The sequence below is a fragment of the Pezoporus occidentalis genome, unplaced genomic scaffold, assembly GCF_034315485.1.
Source record: "Pezoporus occidentalis ecotype Australia unplaced genomic scaffold, CSIRO_AGI_Poc_V1 ctg61, whole genome shotgun sequence".
NCBI lineage: Eukaryota > Metazoa > Chordata > Aves > Psittaciformes > Psittacidae > Pezoporus > Pezoporus occidentalis.
Genome location: NW_026915955.1, coordinates 1,236,891 through 1,258,755, shown reverse-complemented (window position 1 = coordinate 1,258,755; position 21,865 = coordinate 1,236,891). Strand labels below are relative to the sequence as shown.

The following is a 21,865-nucleotide window of genomic DNA, read 5'->3' as shown; positions in this document are numbered from 1 at the left end:
GACATTGTTATTTAGCACATTGGCTATATAGTAAATGTATTATGCCACAATGCCATGTTCACAAAGTTTGAAATAAAGTTGCCCTTGTAAATTTTATCATTAATATGATTGCAAAAATAGTCAATGTATCATAAAAAGAAATTAACTCTTAATCATGCCAAAATACCTTAAATCTGTATGTGTGTGATGCTTTCCAGGGCTTCACCTACCCTCCTCATGTTGGCTTATCCATTGGCACAGCAGCTGACCCTCTGTTTGTTCTTATGGAGGTACATTACGACAATCCATCGTATACAGAAGGTTTGTACCCTCACACTCTCTACAACGTAGGGACTGTAGCGATAGGACAAGGGGTAATGGGTTAAAACTTAAACGGGGAAGTTTAGATTGGATATAAGGAGGGAGTTCTTTACTGTAAGGGTGGTGAGGCACTGGAATGGGTTGCCCAGGGAAGCTGTGAATGCTCCATCCCTGTCGGTGTTAAAGGCCAGGTTGGACAGAGCCTTGGATGGCATGGTTTAGTGTGAGGTGTCCCTGCCCATGGCAGGGGCTTTGGAACTTGATGGTCTTAAGGTCCTTTCCAACCCAAACCATTCTATGATTCTATGATTCTATAACATGCAAAACTGGAAAATGTACTAGATACAAGTGCTTCTCATTGCATTGCACAGCAAACAGAACAAATACAAAGCTAAGGCTAAATATGTAGGTGAAGAAAATAAATTAATATAATTTAGACTCTTTAAAACTCAGCCTTTTCACAGCAGGCTTTGGTTCTTTAATCCACTTTCTGAAATCAAGAGAAGTCCTTGAATGAGTGCAGCACAAAAATCCTCTGTCATTGTCTACTTTATTCAATGTGCTATTATTATCTTCAAGTTTGTGATTAAGGAAGCCAATTTTCATGGATGGTTGATGTTTTCTTAATTTAGCAAATTGTAGAAGGGATGTATTTCGTCATCTGGGGTATGCTGTAACATGACGGGCAATCCAAAACAAAGGAAAAATATAATTAATGCTAGGGCTCAAGGTGAGTGAATAGATAAATTCAGAAGTAGGAGAAAACAAATGGAAAATGAAAAAAAAACCACACCAAAACCCACAAACAAAACCAAACAAACTGTCGTGGTTTAAACCCAGTCAGGTAACTCGTTCACTCACTCCCCGCCCTTCCTTCCCTCTCCCTACTCCTGGAGGGATGGAGAGGGTAATCGAAAAGAATGCAACTCCCACGGGTTGAGATAAGAACAGTTTAGTAACTAAGGTATAACACAAATCACTACTGCTACCACCAATAATGACAATGATAAAGGAAATAACAAGGGAAGAGAATACAACACCTCACCACCAGCCGACCGATAACTCGCCCCCCCCAGCCCGACCAAGCACTGACCCATACCTCCTCCAACCCCGCAGTCCCCCAGCCCTTCCGGCTCACTCCCAGTTACATCCTGGGCATGACGTGCTGTGGTATGGAATACCTCTTTGGTCAGTTTGGGTCAGGTGTCCTGTCTCTGCTTCCTCCCGGCTTCCCCTCCTCCCTGGCAGAGCATGAGGCTCACAAAGTCCTTGGTCAAACCAAAACATCATTGTCATCAGCTCTGTTCCCGAGCTGAAAGTCAAAACACTGCACTGCACCAGCTACCAAGGAAGAGAAAAATGACTGCTACTGCTGAACCCAGGATACAAACTCGTAACAACTTTAAGGTATGCTTTAAATATGTCATTTGAAAATCATACATGGAACCTTCTGATGTCTTATTATTTCTTGGTGTTGTTTGCTTTTCCTGTGTTCTGACTACTTTTCTCTGAGGTCAGTGTTGGATAACTATGGACAGCATGTATTTTTCATTCACATTCAACACCACAGATACCAAGATACCATGTTTAATAACCCTTCTGTGGGCTGCCCTATTTATTACTTCCTGCACATGGTTTGACTCATTTCCAGGTTATTGAGGATAAGTCCTTGATTTTTGTGTAAAAAACTTAGGACATGCTTAGAAAAATGTGAAAAAATAGGATTTTATATTGTTATTTAAAAAAAAAAATACCAATTTACAGCCACAGCTGATTCTGTTCTTTCGTTGCAGGCTTGGTAGATAACTCTGGTCTGAGGCTAATTTATACTCCGGTTTTAAGGAAATATGATGCTGGGGTTATTGAAGCTGGTCTCTGGGTCAGCCTCTTCCACAATATTCCACCAGGCATGCCTGAGTTTGTGTCAGAGGGTCACTGCACGCTGGAATGTCTAGAAGAGGTATGTCTCCTGACTGAATCCATTGGTTTTCATCCTTAGAAATAGTTTTGGACAGGCACTTTAACCTCTAGGGAAGATTGATATTTACCTGTTAAATACATGTCAGCAAAGACATCTGCTCCATGTTGCCCTCCAGAATGTTGAATATTTTTGATCTGGGTAGATGCTCAGTATTCAGTATGAGTAATACTGGATGACACAGTGCTTGCAATGTTTTGATTATGTGTCAATATATAAGCATACATTGCTTTCCATGGCAAAGCTATTAATAGCCTGGAATAGCTAGCCCAGAAAAAATGTTGAGAAAGACTAATTAGGATATTTGCATATGCCAGAGGCTCCTAACAATGAAGTGAAAGCCTGAAAGGTATTAGACCAACCACAGAAACAAAAGACCTGAACAGGTTTTTTTGTATGGCCCCAAAGACAAAATTATGCATTCATTAAACACTTGGTTTCATTAAGATAATTTAAACATCTCTGCAGATAACAAAAGCATTGCCCAAAATTTGTGATTGATATATCACTTGAGATTCTCATATACTTTGTCATTTATAAAGAATTAATGCTTGTTATGATGTGGTTTAGGACATAAGGAAGAAATTCTTTCCTGTTAGGGTGGTGAGGCACTGGAATGGGTTGCCCAGGGAGGTTGTGAATGCTCCATCCCTGGCAGTGTTCAAGGTCAGGTTGGACGACGCCTTGGGTGAGATGGTTTAGTGTGAGGTGTCCCTGCCCATGGCAGGGGGGTTGGAACTAGATGATCTTAAGGTCCTTTCCAACCCTAACTATTCTATGATTCTAAGGGCAAATTAGATACATAATTTAGATTTCTTCTTGGTGGCATTAAATATTCATATTGTTATTGCATTTTTCAGCCTACTTGATAGGCTGATAATAGATTACTCTAGTAATGAGTAATTAAAAAAAACCTCATTAAAATGAGGTTTCTGATCTTAAGGCTATACTTGAAAGGTATTGTGATAACAGATTATTTCCAGTTTGGGCTCTGAACAAGAATCAAAGGTTAGGACATGGTAAGTTTGAATCTGTAGGTCTCAGCTAGAATGAGGCTGATGTCAGATTTGTGTCAATTTGGAAAATTTAATTTTAAAATGTTTCTGATCTGGAAAAATGTTTCAGATGTAAACTTACAGTATTTTGCTACCAGTTGACTTGAAGGAGGGTAATAGAACATACTGTAATTACAGCCTCTTAAAGTGCTTCTCTTGGCATGATATTGATGATATTTTTATTATAAAAAAAAAAAAACACAAAACCTAAGCCTTTTTATTTTCTATATAAACCCTTAATTTCACATAGAGTTTTGGTTTTGTTTTAGACTGAATTTTATTGTAAGCTGAAGGAATGTAAAATGCATTTATTAATATATTTTCACTGTTTGTACATTGCATTACATTACATTTCATCTGGGCACATTGATGGTGTTCATTTCCCCTGGCTAGGCTCTAGGTGCTGAAAGACCTGCTGGGATTCATGTGTTTGCAGTACTTCTTCATGCTCATCTTGCTGGCAGAGCTATCAGGATGCGCCACTTCCACAACGGCGAGGAGCAGAAGCTGCTTGCTTATGATGATGAGTTTGACTTCAACTTCCAGGAATTTCAGTATCTGAAAGAAGAAAGAACCATCATGCCAGTACGATGCTCTTAATTCTTGCCCTGAAAGTATTTAAGAGATCGCGTGCCTAACACTGATTCAGATTTAGGATTAATTTTGCTACAGAAATTCTTATCATAGAATCATAGGGATAGAACTAGGGGTCTTAAAACTGAAAGGGTAGATTTAGAATTAGGAAGAGGTTCTTTACTAGAACTGGTGGTGAGACACTGGCACAGGTTGCCCAGAGAAGTTGTGGCTGCCCCATCCGTGCAAGTGTTCAAGGCCAGGCTGGATGGGGCTTTGAGCAACCTTGTCTAGTGGAAGGTGTCACTGCCCATGGCAGGGAGGTTGGAAGTAGATGTGCTTTAAGGTCGCTTCTAACCCAAACCAGTCTATGATTCTAGTATTCTATGTTTATATGAAATCAGGTTATAAAATCACACATGTGCCTGGTTGTGCCGTCTTTGAGCATGAAGGCAGCTGAAGAATGGAAATGCCACTTCATGGCTTTACAGAGCTGTAGGAACCAAGTAGCCCATCCTGAGTATTTGCACACAGCAAGTATCCAGCCTTGCAGACATGTTTACAAATCAGCCAAGTCTTCTGGTTTTCACCTTTTTATTTGTTGTTGGGAGTAAAACTCCATGCTCATGTTCCACTTGAAGTTTCACTCGCAAACAAAACCATTTGGTTGAAGAAATCATGCAATTCCATCTGCTGTTTTTGCGATATAATATACACATATGATATAATATACCTTTCAGAAAAATCCCAACTACAACTACATCATAAAGTGGTAGCTAGCCACAGGTATTGCATGAAAAGAGTGTATATTTTTGGATGAGTCACTCGTTTAAAAATTATTCACTCATCTTTTGTTAGCTCCTGTCAGCATCTGGTTTTGAAGCTTTGGCCTAAGGACGCAAAGTTAAGGGCTGCAAAGACTGGGTGCTCCAGGTCTGGCCAGCAGAGCAGTTGGAGATATGCGTGTCCTGGTTCATGCAAACAAGCCCATTATTTGATGGAATTGGTTAGATGCAAAATATCAAACAATTGGATTACAACCAGATTTTGTTTACAATTGGAGCCAGTAAGGGAAAGGGAGCTAAAAAGACCTTTGCAACAACTGAACTTCAAGTATGGTCAGGAGCCCCATGGTCTAAACTTCAGGCTTCTTTTCAAGGCCCTTCCTCTCTTACATCTCTTCTCTCACACTGGGAAACTTTAATATCTGTCCTTTAAAAGGAAGAAGCTAAAATGCTAACTCTCTGATTTAATTTGTACAGCAAAACCTGATGTTCAGGTGCAGCATTTACTCTTTGAAGTCAAACTGCTTGTACTCCGCAGGGACTTCAAAGGCAAACTAGTGTTACCTCCTCCAGGAAAGAAGTCTTGAAGGGTTTAGGAAGATGGCTGGCAGAAGATGACAGGTTTGCAGAAAAAGCCTGTAATATTTTTAGGAAAATCCATGCAGATTATAGAGAAAGGCCTCTTAAAATTCAAGAACAAAAGGGAGTAGACTGCAGAAGAACTAAAAGAGTCATTTGATAATATCAGCAACTTAAAAAAGACAGCTCAAGTAGAAGCTGGAATTTTTCTCTGAAGTAAGCCTTTTTCATGCTTTTCATTGTTTTCATCTTATGCAAAACTTATGGTATAGCTTTACATACATTTGATGGTGTAATTCGGACCACAGTCTAATCAATTAACTAATAATATTTAAAAATTACATACAAGTTCTTGTTGTTCTCTCCTTCTGTAGGCTTTTCCAAGGGTGTATCCATCTTTTAGCTTGTGGAGTCCAGGTTATTTGTTTTGTCACGTACTAGCACTCTCTTCTGCATTTGGCAGCAAAAGATCTAATCTCAGAAAGGAAAGCTTTTAGTGAATGTTATCCATCCTGTAAGCCATGAAAGCCAGAGACCTCTCTGGTGGGAGCCAGTATATTCCCACTGGGAGCAGTGAAGCTGTGTAAATTCATGCTGCTTCAGAAACCTCTGTCTCCATTTGGCCAACATGAGGCTGACACGCCTTCTTCCAGCAGCAACAGTTAGTGCTAGCATTGATCTGGCAATGAGACAGCCCACAGGAAATGAGAAATTCTCAGCCTTAGAAGGCTGATATGATTTTTTTCATGGAAGAATAATACAATGGGCAACAAAGGAAGATGACAATACAAAAAAATGAACCAAAGTAAATAAGCCTCTGGCATCCTTGTGATATCAAGTTGCTCAGAAAAATCAGATCTTTGACATCTGGCTGTGTTCTTCAATATTTTATTTTCCACTTTGTTATCATAATGATTTTGAGATTTATATTTGATTAAGTACAGGGAATAGCGGTACTACTAAACTGTAGATCAGTTTGTCAAGACAGCAAAAAGTTAATTGTATGTACTTGAGAAGGTGAGTATTCAGCCTTTCCCATACATACCTGTCAATGTTGTGAAGTCTGTGCCTGCCACTCCTCTACTTCCAGGCTTGCCAGATAAACAGTTGTTATTGTGATGTGGAAAACCTCCTTTTCCTCATTTGGCAAGTATTTCTATTGTAGTTGGCAGGATAAATTGGCCTGGGGGAAGCTATACAAAGTAGCACTGGATGAGTTTTGGAGCAAGAATCACGTGTATGCATCATCTACATATATAATTTTCCTGAAAATAGGATTATAACTGGGCACTTCTATTGCTATTAAAAAAACCCCAGCAAAGCAGACAAGACTTTTAATAAATCTCTGTTTAAATCCATGGGGGAATTCCTGAGGATCTGGGATAATATGAATGCTAAGTGCCAGAGACTTACCATATGCCAATTACCTAATCCTTTGCTTTTTCAAGAAGTCATATCCACTGCTCTGATCTTTATTTCTGCTGTCATCTGTGGTTACCTGAAGTTGGTCTTGATAAACTTCAGAACTGTGAACTTACTAAATCTTGTGTTTCAGGGGGATAACTTAATCACAGAATGTCACTACAGTACTGTGGACAGAATTCGCATGACATGGGTAAGAAAAGTTTTAATAGATCAAAATAAGTACACAGATAATATTGGGAACTAAAATATTTTCATAAAATGTTATTAAAAAGTATGAACTTACGCTAATGCCTGTGCACAAGTAATTATGTATTAACTTTCCTTTCATAGATTCTTGGGTTTTAAAGTCATCAGAACTGTTACGATCATAGTCTGATCTCTTTCTTGCACAAGGCATTCATATGACTGTATTATAAAAATAAGAAAGCCAGCTCATAGAAAAATCTTTAAAAATCAGACTTCTCTAGTATAGGGAATGCTTTCTTCATGATATGTATTAACATGCAAATTCTTCATATTCAATAATTATTTTTATATTGTTATGCATTTTTCCCCAAGTTGTAATTGCGAGTTCTTACATATTGATTTTTAGTCATGCCACGACCAAGACAGGACCAGTTACTTTTGTGCCTAACAGAATGCAGGCAGAATGCAGGTCCTTCAGGCTGGGAGGAGGAGGCTGGCACAGTTATATTTCTCATGCGATATGTTTTGTAGCTGCATGCTGTGGGCAGCATAGGAGAAGCCTGTGCTATACCTGTGCAGCCTTGCAGCCAAGGCACGAGGAGCAGCTATGCTGCCCTGGGTGCATGTCTCTGGCAGTGGACAAGGCAGGGCCATGCCCAGGGGGTGAGCATCCCTTTTGGGATCAATAGGGTCCGGCTCAGGTTTGCCACATGACAGCACCTGGTCTCCCAGATGCAAGTAGTTAGAGGCCAGGCACCGGCCATTGCGATGTGGCCACTTGTTTTTGGAGGTGAAGCAAATTCAGTTGTTGGGACATGAGCTGGACTGTGCCAGCTGGCTACAAAAGCAGAGAGTGATGCCAGACCCACTCTATTTATGGGAGGGATGTAGCTGCTGGCACCCAGCCTTTGGCAGGGGCTGATCCTGCTTCCTCTGGAGGGGCTGGATCCAAACCTCCAAGAGGTGAGACCTAAGAGGTTTCTGTTTGGAAAGGAAAAGCTGCTTCTGGCATGCAGAGAGTACAGGGATACCTCTCCCTGAATCACAGCTTTCATGCAGGTCCATGCTTTAGATATATAAAGAGAAGCAAAGGAGTGAGAACAAAGGATTTTGAGTTTTTGTCCTGTTTTCCTGTGTGGTGGCCACACAGGCCCTTGGTTCAAGTGCTTTGTCTTCTCCTTTCCTATTCCCATGGTTCTGTGAGATCTGTGGAACTGTTCCCACACAGGATTTAGGAATGTGCAGCTCATAATATTTCCCATATTTGCCAAGATTGATTTCAAATTAGTCGCTTGCCCTGTGGCTCTCAATGGAACACTGTTTAACAGTCTGTTTCTTCTGCTAGATAAAAATCTTACCCTAATTAATTATTGTATAGTTAGTGCTCATTTGGTCTTGAGTCAACATTGTATGTTAATTAACTGCTTTCTTACTCTATTTGCATGTGTATGTAGAAGAATAGTCTGTATTGATATATTTCCATCCCAGCCTCTATTTTACCAGACAAAGCACATTTAATTTCTTATTTGAACAGGCTAATTATCTTACCAGTTTTTTCCTAAATCTGCTTCATTTTGAAGGCCTTTTGCTGAAGCCTGGTAATATAAGTACATTGAAGATAGCTGAAATTAAAACTGAACTTCTCAGATAGTACTCTTCAATATAATAGGAGGCTTATTTTATTGCTATTCTTACTTTCTTGTATCTTTTAAGCTGGGCAGATACTGCTTGAGCTTGCAGTGTATTTTGTAATTTATTATGTAATAACTTCTTGCTGCTTGATAACCTAAAGTGCAAGATAAACATGTTGAATTGGGCCTCCTGATACACAATTCATTAACATATAAATGCTAATCAGTGCTTTTATCTGTGGGATTCCAGTGCTATCTTGATTAAAAGAAAAATCCATTTTCAGGGTGGTCTGAGCACCAGGAATGAAATGTGCCTATCGTATCTGCTCTATTACCCAAGAATCAACCTCACTCGATGTGCAAGTATTCCAGATATAATGGAGCAGCTCCAGTTCATTGGTGTTAAGGAAATCTATAGACCAGTCAGGCAAGTAAAGTGTTTATGAATATATGTAGCTCCTCTGTTTCTGTCTGTGAGATTATAAGGTCATTTTTAGACAACCTTTATTCCTTTCTGTTAGTGCAGCCTGTTGCAGGGTCACTCATGCCACTTCTTTTTGATCAATATGCCATGCTGCTACTTATTTCTCCTGCAAAATTATTTTGCGTCCTTTATTTTTATTTTTTTTTTACTAAAAAGCAGTTTCTTATGTTAAATAATATTTCTCACAGCATCTTTTTTCACCACAACCATCTCTAAAAAGACTATCAATGGCTTATCAGTGTTTCAAAACTATCCATTTATTAAAACATGTCAGTGTTTCACACATACCTAGAGATAGTTTTGAGAAGGGAGTTTGGGAGCATGGGTATTGAATTACCCTGGGTAGATTTGTTGTCAGTAATTAGAATCATGGAATCCGTAGAAACCATAGAATCATAGAGTAGTTAGGGTTTGAAAGGACCTTAAGATCATCAAGTTCCCACCCCCCTGCCATAGCCAGGAACACCTCACACTAAACCATCTCACCCAAGGCTCTGTCAAACCCGGCCTTGAGCACCGCCAGGGATGGAGCATTCACAGCTTCCTTGGGCAACCCATTCCAGTGCCTCACCACTCTTACAGTAAAGAACTTCTTCCTTATATCCAATCTGAATTTCCCCTGTTTAAGTTTTAACCCGTTACTCCTTGTCCTATCACTGCAGTCCCTAATGAAGAGTCCCTCTCCAGCATCCTTGTAGGCCCCCTTCAGATACTGGAAGGCTGCTATGAGGTCTCCATGCAGCCTTCTCTTCTCCAGGCTGAACAGCCCCAACTTCCTCAGCCTGTCTTCATACGGGAGGTGCTCCAGCCCCTGATCATCCTCATGGCCCTTCTCTGGACTTGTTCCAACAGTTCCATGTCCTTTTTATGTTGAGGACACCAGAACTGCACACAATACTCCAAGTGAGGTCTCACAAGAGGAGAGCAGAGGGGCAGGGTCACCTCCTTCGACCTGCTGGTCACGCTCCTTTTGATGCAGCCCAGGATACAGTTGGCTTTCTGGGCTGCAAGCATACACTGCCGGCTCATGTTCATTTTCTCATCAGCCAACATCCCCAAGTCCTTCTCTGCAGGGGCTGCTCTGAATCTCTTCTTTGCCCAACCTGTAGCTGTGCCTGGGATTGCTCCAACCCAGGTGTAGGACGTTGCACTTGTCATGGTTAAACCTCATAAAGTTGATGGAACCAGATCCTAGAACTCTTGCTCACATAAAAAGCTTAACACTGTCTTGGTGACACTGACAAAAATGCACAAAAGGGGAAGAAGCTGTAAGTTAGAAAGGAAATGGAGGCATTGAGAAAATATTAAATTGTTCATAGTAAAAGATGAATGGTAAATAAGCACTATAATGGGGAGAAATGAAAGAATGGAGGCTTTGGAAGAATAACAAATCAGAGGATATGTAAAGTAAGTAGAGAGTAAAACATGGAAGCCAAGAGGAAGAAAAGGGCTTTTTAGGTGAGCTGTTAGCTGCAGGGGTTTTCAGTTCTGTGCAAAGGCACTGTCTTCTGAGTCTTGGTGTCCTACTGTTCAGGAAAGCAGGACACTGCACATTTTTGAGATGTAAATCCATGTCAGAAAGAAAAAGATGGAGCTCATTCAGGAATTTTTCTTTCTAATAAAATAACCCACAAAAATTTGAAAATTGGCTCACTACTCAGCTCAAAAGGAGTAATATAATTTTGTAGTAACATCTGTCTACTATAGTGCACCACAAATGTTAAATATCCCCTCTGTGGAGGGGACTGGGTGCTGTTGCCATTTAGGCAACTCAGGATCTTGTAATAACCACCGTGAAGGTCCATGCAATTCAGCTGACATCTGGCTGCTGGGGTAAACTACAGGTTACTGAATGTTAAACAAGGTTTTACAGTTTCTTCAGTAAGTCATTAGAAGTCTTGCTGTCCTTGGCAAGAGCAAAATGCTTTGATCACGTTGTTGGATCTTGCTTTTCTGCCCTTTAATATCAGTGGTGTGATCTGCACAATGATACGGCTCACTGAGAGCAAGAGTGGTTTGCAGAATATAACATAAAATCTAAATTTTGGTAGGAGATGGGAGGAAGCCCTCTATAGACAGGATAAATTTGTGTAAATATATAAAAAACAATACATAGTGTATTCAGGTTTTTTAGTGTTCCTTACAATGATTAAAATCAAAGCACCTCAATAGCAGATCAGCAGTGGAAGTGACTGTAAAAAAAAAAAAGTAAGAATAGTCTAAAAAAGAAAGTTCCCACATGAATGAAATGGAGAAAAAGAATCAAACAATAGAAAGTAGAATGCATTATTATCAGTGAAAGGTGAATTCTATTTTTATTTGCAGTAAACTGAGAGTAAGATTTTAAAATGAAATGGATAGACTAATAGTGTGTCGTCATTATTTCCATTTTAAAACTTGCCTTTTGTTATACAGTTTATCTTAACAAAACCATATAAAAGTATTACTGTGAAGGAATTTGACATGGCAGGCTTACTTGTATTAGTTCTGAAATTTATATTCAAGACAGAAGAGTCTGAAGAAAGTCATCATGCAATCAATGTCTACTTCATTTTCCACATTATTGCTATTTACAATCCCTTTTAATACAGAGAGAACATAGTTTCTAAATTAGTCCTAGCTAAAAGAGTCTTTCTGAGCTTAGGAAGAAAATATTCTAACAAATGTATGCTCTTTTGAGTGTTCATTCATGATAACTGTACTTAAGAAAAAAAATGCACATTTGGCCTGGGGAAATAAAAGATGTTTTGAATAGAGTAAGTATGCAGACTGTCTGCCACAAATGGAATAGTAATTAGAAGAAGAGATTATTAATGCCTCTAGTATTTATGACCTAATCCACAATTCTTGTTTCATTAAGCTCTGTCAGCCTAAGGATATGTGACCTGATACTCATCTCTCTTGTGTCAGTCTTACACTGGAATTGCTTCACTGACTCCTCTAATGTCTCTCTTGACTTACACATGAAGGCAAACTGAAAGCAGGATCAAGGCACAGTGGGTTACTTTAAAAGTATTTTCTTTTCTCAGCCTGGTGGCACAGATAGTGGTATAAATCATGAGAGGCTGAGATGAAAGCGATTGGGCCACAATAGTGTAAAATAGTTGCTTGATTAAAATTATGTCCTTTGTGCCTAGGTGTTGAGTAGAGCAGAAAGTTGGCATAGGCAGAGCTTTACCTGAAGCAAGTGGGAGACAGCCTACTGCATGATAATACAGATCTGTCTAAAGCGCTTTGAAAAGATAACTCATCCTCCAGCCAAACTATTAATTAGGTTATTTAGATAAAGTTTTAGCTGCTTTCATCCTTCCACTAGCTGTGCTGGATTTTCTGTTTTTAAAAAGTTGACCTGTCTACCATGTTGTTTCCATTCATCCTAGTAGAGTCAAATAAGGAGAAAGGTAGAACAATGGTAAAGGTTTTCTTTAGCTGTTTTATTTATTTATTTTATTTTTATTTTCCTTTGTATTTATTTTTGAGCTTTCTTTACTAAATGAAAGACAAGAAATCTCATTCCTTCCCTTTCCACATCTTCGGCTGGTGGGCAATGGGATTGGCCTCACTTGTTCTTGGGGAGGATTCCCGCATGTGGGCAGATAGTCAGATCTCTCACAGCAGAGCAGCAGGTCTCTGTCCACAGCACCAGTAATTTGTTTGATCTTTTGGCACTGCTGTCAGCTGATGCATGTTAGAGCAACTCCTGTACTGGGCTGAGTTTTGACCTATTACCTGAGTTATGACCAGAGCTTGGCAGAGCCATGCGGAATCACCTTTCTAGTGGCAAATGTTTCTTTGCAACACTGCCTGCCAAACCTAGTAGAGGGTGTGGCTTTTTTGTTTTGGTTTGAGTCTTTGAGAAATTACAACAGAAGATGTGTGTTGTGTTGCCTGTGTGTTGAGTTTGTAGATCAGAGAAGAGCAATGTAATTATTTTTCTTAACTTAAAGTCCTTAATTTCTAAAAGCACCTGGTAGCAAGTCCTAAACTGCTGACAACCTTTTGCAAATCTGTTAAAATACGTGAAACTGCATCAGTTATCAGTAGCAGAGAACTTGGCTGAGAATGAGCGAGGCATAATACCCATATTAACAGTACATTTGTTTTTCTGAGTAGATTCTTTCCTTCATCAGTTACAACTTGATGGTATTTATCTGTTTTAAAAAAAAAAACTATTTATTTATTTTTCTTTAGGACTTGGCCTTTCATTATCAAGAGCCCTAAGCAATATAAAAACCTGTCTTTTATGGATGCAATGAACAAATTCAAATGGTCCAGATCAGAGGGTGTCTCCTATAATGAGCTTGTGCTTAAACTACCAGTGAATGTGAGATGTTCAAAAACGGATAATGCAGAATGGTCGGTAAGTCTAACTGTTAAAAAGGAGGCAACAATACCATGAAATAAATGTGATTTACTGTGCTTCGCCATCTATCAGTAAGTGAAAAGTGGTTACTGACAGCCTATGTGACTATTCACCAGTTTCGGCTAAACTTCTTAACCTTTGCAACTACTGGCTGGTACAGCTGCTTAGCCACTCTTTCACTAATTATTTTCAGAGGACAAGTTAAGATGATGAAAAGCACACAGAAATTTTATCAAGAGGGAATAGGCTTTGGGTTTTTTTAATGATACACTTTCTGGAAAATGTTCCCCTTTGTCTTGCAGGATGAAGGAACAATACTTACAACTTAAAAAATGTAATCAAAGAATGAGCTCACTGGAACTGGGAGTGCTTAGCTCTTCCTTTTGATCATAGTTTCCTATTTCAAATGACTAAGGCATATTCATAAAAGCTAAGATTAGGACTTTTTCCTTTCCCTTCCCTTATTAGTGACATTCAAAATCAAGAACAGATTCATAGTGTCAACCAGTGAGTTGTTACCAGGAGGAAAAACCTAAAGCAGAGGAAGTGAGTTGAAAATACCTTAATCCTTATTTAGGGATGGCCCCTCAATCAGTTTTAGTTTTGTGTTATGTTTGCTAAGATTAGGACAATATTTAGATGTTTTTTCTGCAGTGCAGGATAGTTGCAACATATCAAAATAAACCAAAACCAAAGCAAGGATATGTTGTGCAAGTGGCCATTCAGACTTCCAAAAATGTTTGTCCTAGGAGTTCACATTTTGCAGAGCTTTTTTTCTCTAGTGTGTAAGGAGTACATTTAGCAAAAGCATAGGCAAATACGTTTAGGAAAAGCATATCCAAATCTCTCTAATTTCTTGTCAAAACCATTACAAGCTGGCAGTTATGTCCAGCTTCATAAAAATTGCACTGAGTTCTAAGGGAATAGTAAAAAATACTCAATATATTGAAATACAACACATGACACTGCATGTCACTTTGCTTTACACTGGACCAGATGACCTCCAGAGATTCCTTCCAACCTAAACCTTTCTGTGATTCTGTGAAATCATGTGTAACGATTAGCTACCTTGCACATGCAAGTGTAAGCTTTCTATATACAAATGAACGTGTTAAAATATCATCTAACACCTCTATAGTACTGTAACACTGTAAACTTCCATTTTTATCTGTGAGAAAGATGAAAACAAAACCCAGACAAACTGAACAATCCCACAAAGCAAAATAAGGTCATAGCAGTCAACCAACACAAGCCTAACCTTGCTTTGCAGGAGAGGACACCAGTGTGTACAGGTGTTCCTGAGCTGAGAACAATGGATGTGCACACTGGCTTGATCATTCAGCAGGCAATATATTAATATTTTTACTGAATTTAATATCTCCACAGCAAAAGTCACAACCTGAACACAAAACTACCAATAGATTCTCGTGCAAGTGGCCAAGCAGCCAACTTGTTAGAGGACAAAGTACAGATTTCTAATTTTATGAGACACATCTGTGACATTTTTTATTATTTTAATTGCAGATCCAAGGCATGACAGCTTTACCCCCTGAAATAGAAAGACCATACAAGACAGAACCAGTAATATGCAGCTCATCTTCCTGTTTACATTGCAGTTTATTCCTAACTCTGTTGTTTGTTGTACGTGTCACAGCCAGTGCCATAGGAAACATTGTGCCCTTTGTATAATATTTTTTATTCATTTGTGTTCTGTATGCCATGCAAGTTCTGATGTGTTTGCACTGTTGCTATAGTAGATTTATTTTTTTACATATTAATAAACTAAATTTGCCAGTACAAAATAAAATGTGTATTCCTCTGAAAACTGGGGGGAGGTATCGGTTTTCAATGTAAAGTATGTGTAAAACACAATAGGTACACTGGCACATTGCATATTGAAACATTTTCCTGTACCATTTTGTTACACTTTGTCCTGGCTCTTTCACATGGTGTTTGCAAAATCAACTATGTATATGGGTAAAATTAATAAACTAAAAGCAACTTAGTTAACCACATTCAACTTGGTGTGTGCTGTATCATTTTGTCTTTGTTCTTAACATCTGCATCATATGAAATTGTTGTTATATGGGCAGGTCTTGTGAACAGATATTTGGTCGTGTCTGACTGACATGTGCCATAAAGCTACAGGAAGATTTCATTCAGGGAGGACATTTCTGGAAGCAAGACACTGTGAACCATCTCAGTTCTTGAAAGAAGCAGGCACTGTGGCTGTGAAAGTGATGAAAATGCTGGCAGAACCCCAAATCTCCCCATAGTGATTCCTGTATAAGTCTTTCAATTTGGCGGGGTTTTCTTTTCTCCAGTCCCTGGCAAATCAGTGTATTTCTTTCATCTTAAGGTATTTGTAGAATGAGTAAAGTTTTGGCCAGAGATAGGCACACCTTTGCTAGATTTGATCTGGATAGCAGTAGCAATAAAAATCTGTCTTGCAGCCAGACTCTGGCATGCATGGGAAAACAGAGTACGAGCCTGCCAGGAGCTATTGTTAGCACATGCCGAGCGTCAAGATACTGTTGATTAAGAGATTATCTTTGGGTCTCATGTGTACACTTTTTTCTTTCTTTCTTTGGAAATCTGCAACATTTTTGCTCAGATGATGCTGGGCAGGGAGGATTCCCAAAAGGTACCTAATTTATTGCTTCCCCAGAAAATTATGAATGCAGTAGAAAAGGACTTTGAACATCCAAAAAGCCCCTTCTTTTCATAGTCATGCTGCAGCTACAGTAAATTACAATTTTTCCACAGTGCTATGTGAACTTTACTGGTGTGTGGCTACAAAAATAGGTTGTTTTGGATGTAGAGAATGCTTCCCTGACCCCTGCAACACCTGCACTACAACTTCTGTAGACTTGGTTACGTACAGACTTTGTTATGTTCGTTTTATGTCACTGAGCACGCTCTTGTGCAGTGTGCTGAGTCCAGAGCAGGTCAAAAACCTGACTGAGATGAGATGAGATGAGATAAACCGGTTTTCTAAACACTTTCATTCATTGACAGTGACACCTGCCTGTGCAGTTACCTCTTAATGGGGGCAAGCTGTTCTGATGCAAAGAAATACCACATAAGAAAGCAAATGAGGAAATGATTTAGGATCTGTCTACTCTGCATTTGAAAAGTGAGAAAGAAAGCATCACAAAGCTGGTAAGACACCTTTATGGGCAGCCAGCCAACATGACAATGTGTGTGATAATCGACACAGAAGAGAGGCACTGAGGCAGCTAATGCCTCAAGTAGAGATGAGATAATTAATCAAGTATAGATTAATTTTCTAGAAGCTATAACAATCTCATTACAAATTTTATGCTGTGAAGATAGAGGTTCACAGGGCCTACAAAACCCTCCTGATGCTGTAGTCTGCACTTAGGGCAAGATCAACTCCCACCAAATCCTGGGAAAATTTTTTTTCTATTGTTGGGCAGTTGCTTGCCCTAAATATACCTGGTCAGTAGTGTGTTCTGCTGTCCTTCCTACTGGTGCTGGATAAGGTAAGGAAAAGGTGTATGTCAAATAGCATATTGTTTTGGGTCAAACCCCTGAATTTTGCATGAAGAAACGTAATCATTTATGTGTCTCCTTCCTGCCAACAGAAGAACTGTGCTTTTCTATTTTTAAGTTCCTGAATAGAAGTCATTGGAAAATGGAAATCAAATAATGGTAATGGAGAATTATACGCAGAAAAATCTGAGTCATTATTTGTACAGATCAAAGCTAGGGCATCCGCAAGCTAAGATGTCACAGAGTCCAGGGTACGTCTTATTGTAAAAGCAGTCAGCAGGAGACTTAACTTTTCTTTTAAAGCTATCCTTAAAGTGGGAATGTTCTGACAGCTTTTTGTCAGGGAGCAAGGGGAAAAATAATTTGGAATGAAATGAGAAAAGAGCATTTGTGTTGGTTGGACAGGGGAGCCCTTCCACACACAATACTGCCTCATTTGCTAATAGGCATGGGCTACTGGCATCAGTCCTACGTTGGCTTGGTCTGCCACAGAGATAAAGCAGATCTAGGGTATTTTCACATTTACTTGGCTGTTCTTTGATTTGATGCAGTTTCTTATCTAAGGGGATTTCCTTTCCATGAGCACTCATTCTAAGAGTATGTGAACAGATGGGTGTTTGTTGTTGCCATCCTGTGTGCCAAGAGATGATATAAAGCAAAGCCAGTTCAGAAAGCATGTCTGTGAGAGATAACTGGCAATATATCAGCAAGACCCGCTGTATACACTAAAAGCTCATTTCTGTTTAACCTGAAACTGGTTTATGACTTCTGTAATAATGGAAAGGAAAATTTTGTTTCACAGGTAAATAAAAAGATAGACCAGTGATGGAGTTCTGAGATGCTTCCAACTAAAAGGATTCAAACCAAATGTGAGTACATTACGTTATTAAAGAAACTTTAAATAAGAAATAAAAGATTCAAGTCTGAAATTGTCAAAAACTCAAAGCGAGAATGAAGGTGAGAAATGCCACAAGGTAACTCTGCTGCTGAAGAAAAAACAGATGGGACAAACAGATACCCAGTCAGACTGCACTTCAAAAAGCTCTAAAGCACAGGTTTCTGTAGTTTTCTTTTAATACTGTGCTATGCTAAAGCATATACTCCTGCACTGTGTTGCTTTCCAAATATTTCCTAATAGTTATAAGTATACATGGTAGCAGAGAAGATATTAAGTATACAATGGAAAATCAATGAGTTAGGAATGATGAGCACAGAAAGACTAAAAGTAATACCTTCTTTTAACAATTTTGCCATTCAGAGCTTTTCTGTGTGAAAAAATGTGTTAAGAGTTTCTAGCAAGAAGGTAAATATATAATTATTTTAGTAGGATAAAGAGCTGTTTTCTGGAATAGAAACTGAAAATTCCATTCTGCTTAAAACAGATGCCCCACACAATGGTTCAGCTGTTTGTCACCTGTAGACTGTCTATAGATATACTATTAATACTATTTGATTCCTTTTGGCTTTGTTTTTTATTCATTATGAAATTTCCACTTAATGAGCATATGGCTCTCCTCAAATATTCACATTATCTGAATCAACAACGGTTTGGAATTTTGCTTGTGTGTCATCAAACCAGAATTCAGGAAGACTGAGAAGGGAGCACTGAATTCTATGTAGCTCTTTCACTTGCCCCTGTAGAGGAGGGTGTCATTCTCTGTTCACACTTCACATCCGTGAGGCGCATTGTATTACACCATGTCAGCCCATTCGTGCCTCCGTCATAGTGACATCCAAACTGGGTGTAAGTGTGGACCAATGCAAGGGCGATAAGCAGCCTCAGCTAGTGGGAGTAAGACTGTGGTGGGCTTAAGACCTTTCCCTTGGGAGTTCTGCCTTGGTAGCCAGACTGGCCAGTTAAAAAGAGGGACTGTATGGCTGTATTATCCCAGATGCTGAAGAGGCATGAATTTAATAAATAAACCCCAGCAGAAACACTGGCTTCATTCTCCTCTTTTCTCCCTTCATGAAGAAAGTGACTATTTTTAGACCAATTATTACTTATGGAATGTTTAAGAATTTCCACTCCTTCTGCTCTCTGACGCTTATTTCTGATTTTCACTACATCCCTGTCTTGCATGAGAGGGAGAGAGGAAACTTACCCCAAACCTTTTAGAAGAGGGGAAAGCTGGGACAAGAAAATAACAGGCGTGACACTGAGAGCTCTTCTGGGTTGCTTCCTCCATCCCCACAGGTTTCCCTAGGCCATAGGTACCCCTAAGAGCATCTTTCCCCCATGACACCAGTGTCCTGTGGCCATGACACCAGTGTCCTGTGGGCACACTAAGCCTGGCACAAGATGAAGAAAGGAGTGGCAGCATCCAGCAGCCATGTAGTTTCCTTTCTTAAGCCCCTTCAAAGTTCTTGCGAAGCAGGTGCCACTTCCACCTACCAAAACTTAAAGTCTGGTGTTTAAAGCACTGACCTAGTATAAAGGTATGAAGACAATTTTTGTTTGTACATCAAGACTAGAAAACGTGACTTACAGTCTGCTTCTGAGGGCTGGCCATTTCAGCATGAGTTATTGCTTCCCACTCAGAAGAAGACATGCAAAAATTCAGTGCAAGCTCTTTCAAACTGCTGAACAAGAATCACACCTATCACCACTTGAACAATCCCACGTAATCAGATAGGGATTTTCCTATTACCCACTTGGTTTTCTTTGCATCTACTCCAGTGCTAAAAAGCATTTTCAACAGGTACAGGTACACTGCAATTTTTTTTTTTTCAGGTACAAATGTGCTTCTCTGCTAAATTTGTGATTGTTTCTTTCACTCATCCTTCTCCAAGGTGAGATGAATATTACCTATATGAGGTAATGCTCCTGGAGTATTATTTTGTTCTGCATGGTGTGTAAGTGCCAACATTAAGTGGTGCAAAATGATTTTTAAATGCTGTCATTAACGTAATTGTTCTAAAATCTACTTTGCCCTGGTCCATGTAGCTGCAGAAAGCAGAGGATAACAGCGAATCCAGCTTCCAGTACCTGCTCTAAATCTACCTTCAAGACAACCTGTAGGAACTGTCAAGACTACATGTACCAGAGCTATAAAAATATGCAGTGAACTGGAAGCTTTTCCTGGGAAACTGTGTGAGCGAGGCTTTGACCCCATCAGCATTTGTTTGCTCCATGTCCTGCCTTCCCAGCCTTTGTAGCACTGATGGTGACCTGTCATTTAGGACTTCAGTGATGACTTTTGTGCTGGCTGTGCATGGGGAAGTTCAAAGGCTCTGCTGCTCTTTGCCCCTTGGCTGTGGTTAGGAGGGCTGGAACTCATGGTGGCCACCAGTTTTTTCATGGCTGCCCAGCAAATTGCCTTGGGTCTCAATGAAACTAAGAAGAAGTAGGCGAAATACATTTAATTGGTTTTAAAATGCACCAAAAATAATGGGTAAAACTGTGTTTTAATATGTGATGGGAACTCTAACTGAAGAAAACTCATAGATGGATTGTATATACTGTATAGATTTTAAATATGCACAGCTGTTGAATGTAAAGGTGTAAGGAAAGTGGGACATTTTAATAGTGCAAAGGAGGATGTTTGCTTTGATAGACAGATAAAATGTTCAGTACCCTGTGAATACCTGCCTCAGAAGCAAAATCCTCATTATAGCATATAACCATCATGCACCGTTAGGAAGGTTGATGAATGGTGTAGAGGTGGCTCATTAAACACTTGTTGGAGTGTTCTTTTAACATTACAGACGTATTGTTGGGATTCTTAAGAAATCTTTTGAATTCAATATCCACCTTTTCAGTTAAATGTGAACAAATCCTAAAGTGTAAATGAATGACTTCAGAAAGAGAAAGGGTGGTATGCTGAAAGTGTGTAAGTGATAATGTTACAGGCTTAGATAGTAGCAATTGCCTTATCACTTCTTACTCAGAATAAAATCATTGTGTGATTCTTTGCTTGCTCCCTTGACTGGACAAGTGCAGGACAGAGCACAGCTTCCGTTAGCTAGGACAGGCAAAAGCTTTTATGTCCTAGACTTGTTAGGATTAAACTATTAAACTATTTCTATTCAATTTTGAGTTCTGGTATGTTTTTAATTAAGGTCATGTCCAGACCATATTGCAGGAATCAACTTCTATTATGTTACAGTCAGCATATAGATAGATAACTAACTAAGAGATATATATTGCAGCAGAGCAGTTCTTAGCTTGCAGAGCATGATTTTTGGGAGAGGGTTGACCACTTATTTTGAAATATCACAACCTTTTAATCATTTAAAAGATACAGAATACACAGTGGGACATAGTTTTCATTTAACATATCTTTTCTTTGTATTGTAAGCCTCAGTTGCTAAAAGCATGTGGTTTGGGTTTTTTTTTGTGTGTGTGGTTTTTTTGTTTGTTTGTATTTACTTGTCCAAAAGGCAGTCCTTTTTCCACAGCTGCCGTCCTTTCCTGTTGATTTTTATCTGGGATAGATAAGCCAGAGCTCCTTAAATGACACCAAGTGTTATTCTGTCTACCCAGCTTCAAGCCACCTGAGGCCTCTAGTTGCTTTTTAGTAGGAGGGCAGTGCAGAACACAGCTCCTCCTTGATGGAAAACTCTCCCCTGACAATATTTCATGTGAAGGAATGATTTACATAAGATCATAATGACAAAATATTTACTTTAAGTGAATATCTTGCTACACTTGCTATTCCCTATGCCAGACTCATGTAACTGTGGATCGGGGGCACCACATCTGATCTGGGACAACATATTGCAATTTCACCATTGGTGGCATCTAACACTGTAGTGTTAATGTGAGCTCTGAGAGAGAGAGAAAATTCTTATTGTAAAACACAAACAGATTGTATAAGTACTCCTGGAGACTCAAAGAGTCACTGGCAAAGTAAATTGCCTTTTATAAGGCCATTCTCTCTTTTCCTATGTGTGCCTCCCATGGGTTACATATATTCCACCTTGTAAGTGCTTCCACCTTCTTCCATCCTAGTAAGCAAGAAACCAGCTGGGAGCTGAATGTGTTTCTTTC

The 21,865-nt window shown here is 39.3% G+C and overlaps 1 protein-coding gene across 1 annotated transcript in view; it reads left to right on the top strand.

The window, feature by feature from the left end:
- MOXD1 (monooxygenase DBH like 1) overlaps positions 1 to 15,379 on the top strand; it is a 50,173-nt gene extending 34,794 nt beyond the window's left edge. Inside the window, exons 6-12 of the mRNA XM_062639602.1 lie at positions 198 to 300; positions 2,094 to 2,260; positions 3,727 to 3,918; positions 6,826 to 6,885; positions 8,797 to 8,939; positions 13,188 to 13,356; positions 14,884 to 15,379. Coding sequence (XP_062495586.1) covers positions 198 to 300; positions 2,094 to 2,260; positions 3,727 to 3,918; positions 6,826 to 6,885; positions 8,797 to 8,939; positions 13,188 to 13,356; positions 14,884 to 15,048 — 999 coding nt within the window. The 3' untranslated portion in view covers positions 15,049 to 15,379. The remainder of the gene's footprint in view (positions 1 to 197; positions 301 to 2,093; positions 2,261 to 3,726; positions 3,919 to 6,825; positions 6,886 to 8,796; positions 8,940 to 13,187; positions 13,357 to 14,883) is intronic.
- The last annotated feature ends 6,486 nt before the right edge of the window (positions 15,380 to 21,865 follow it).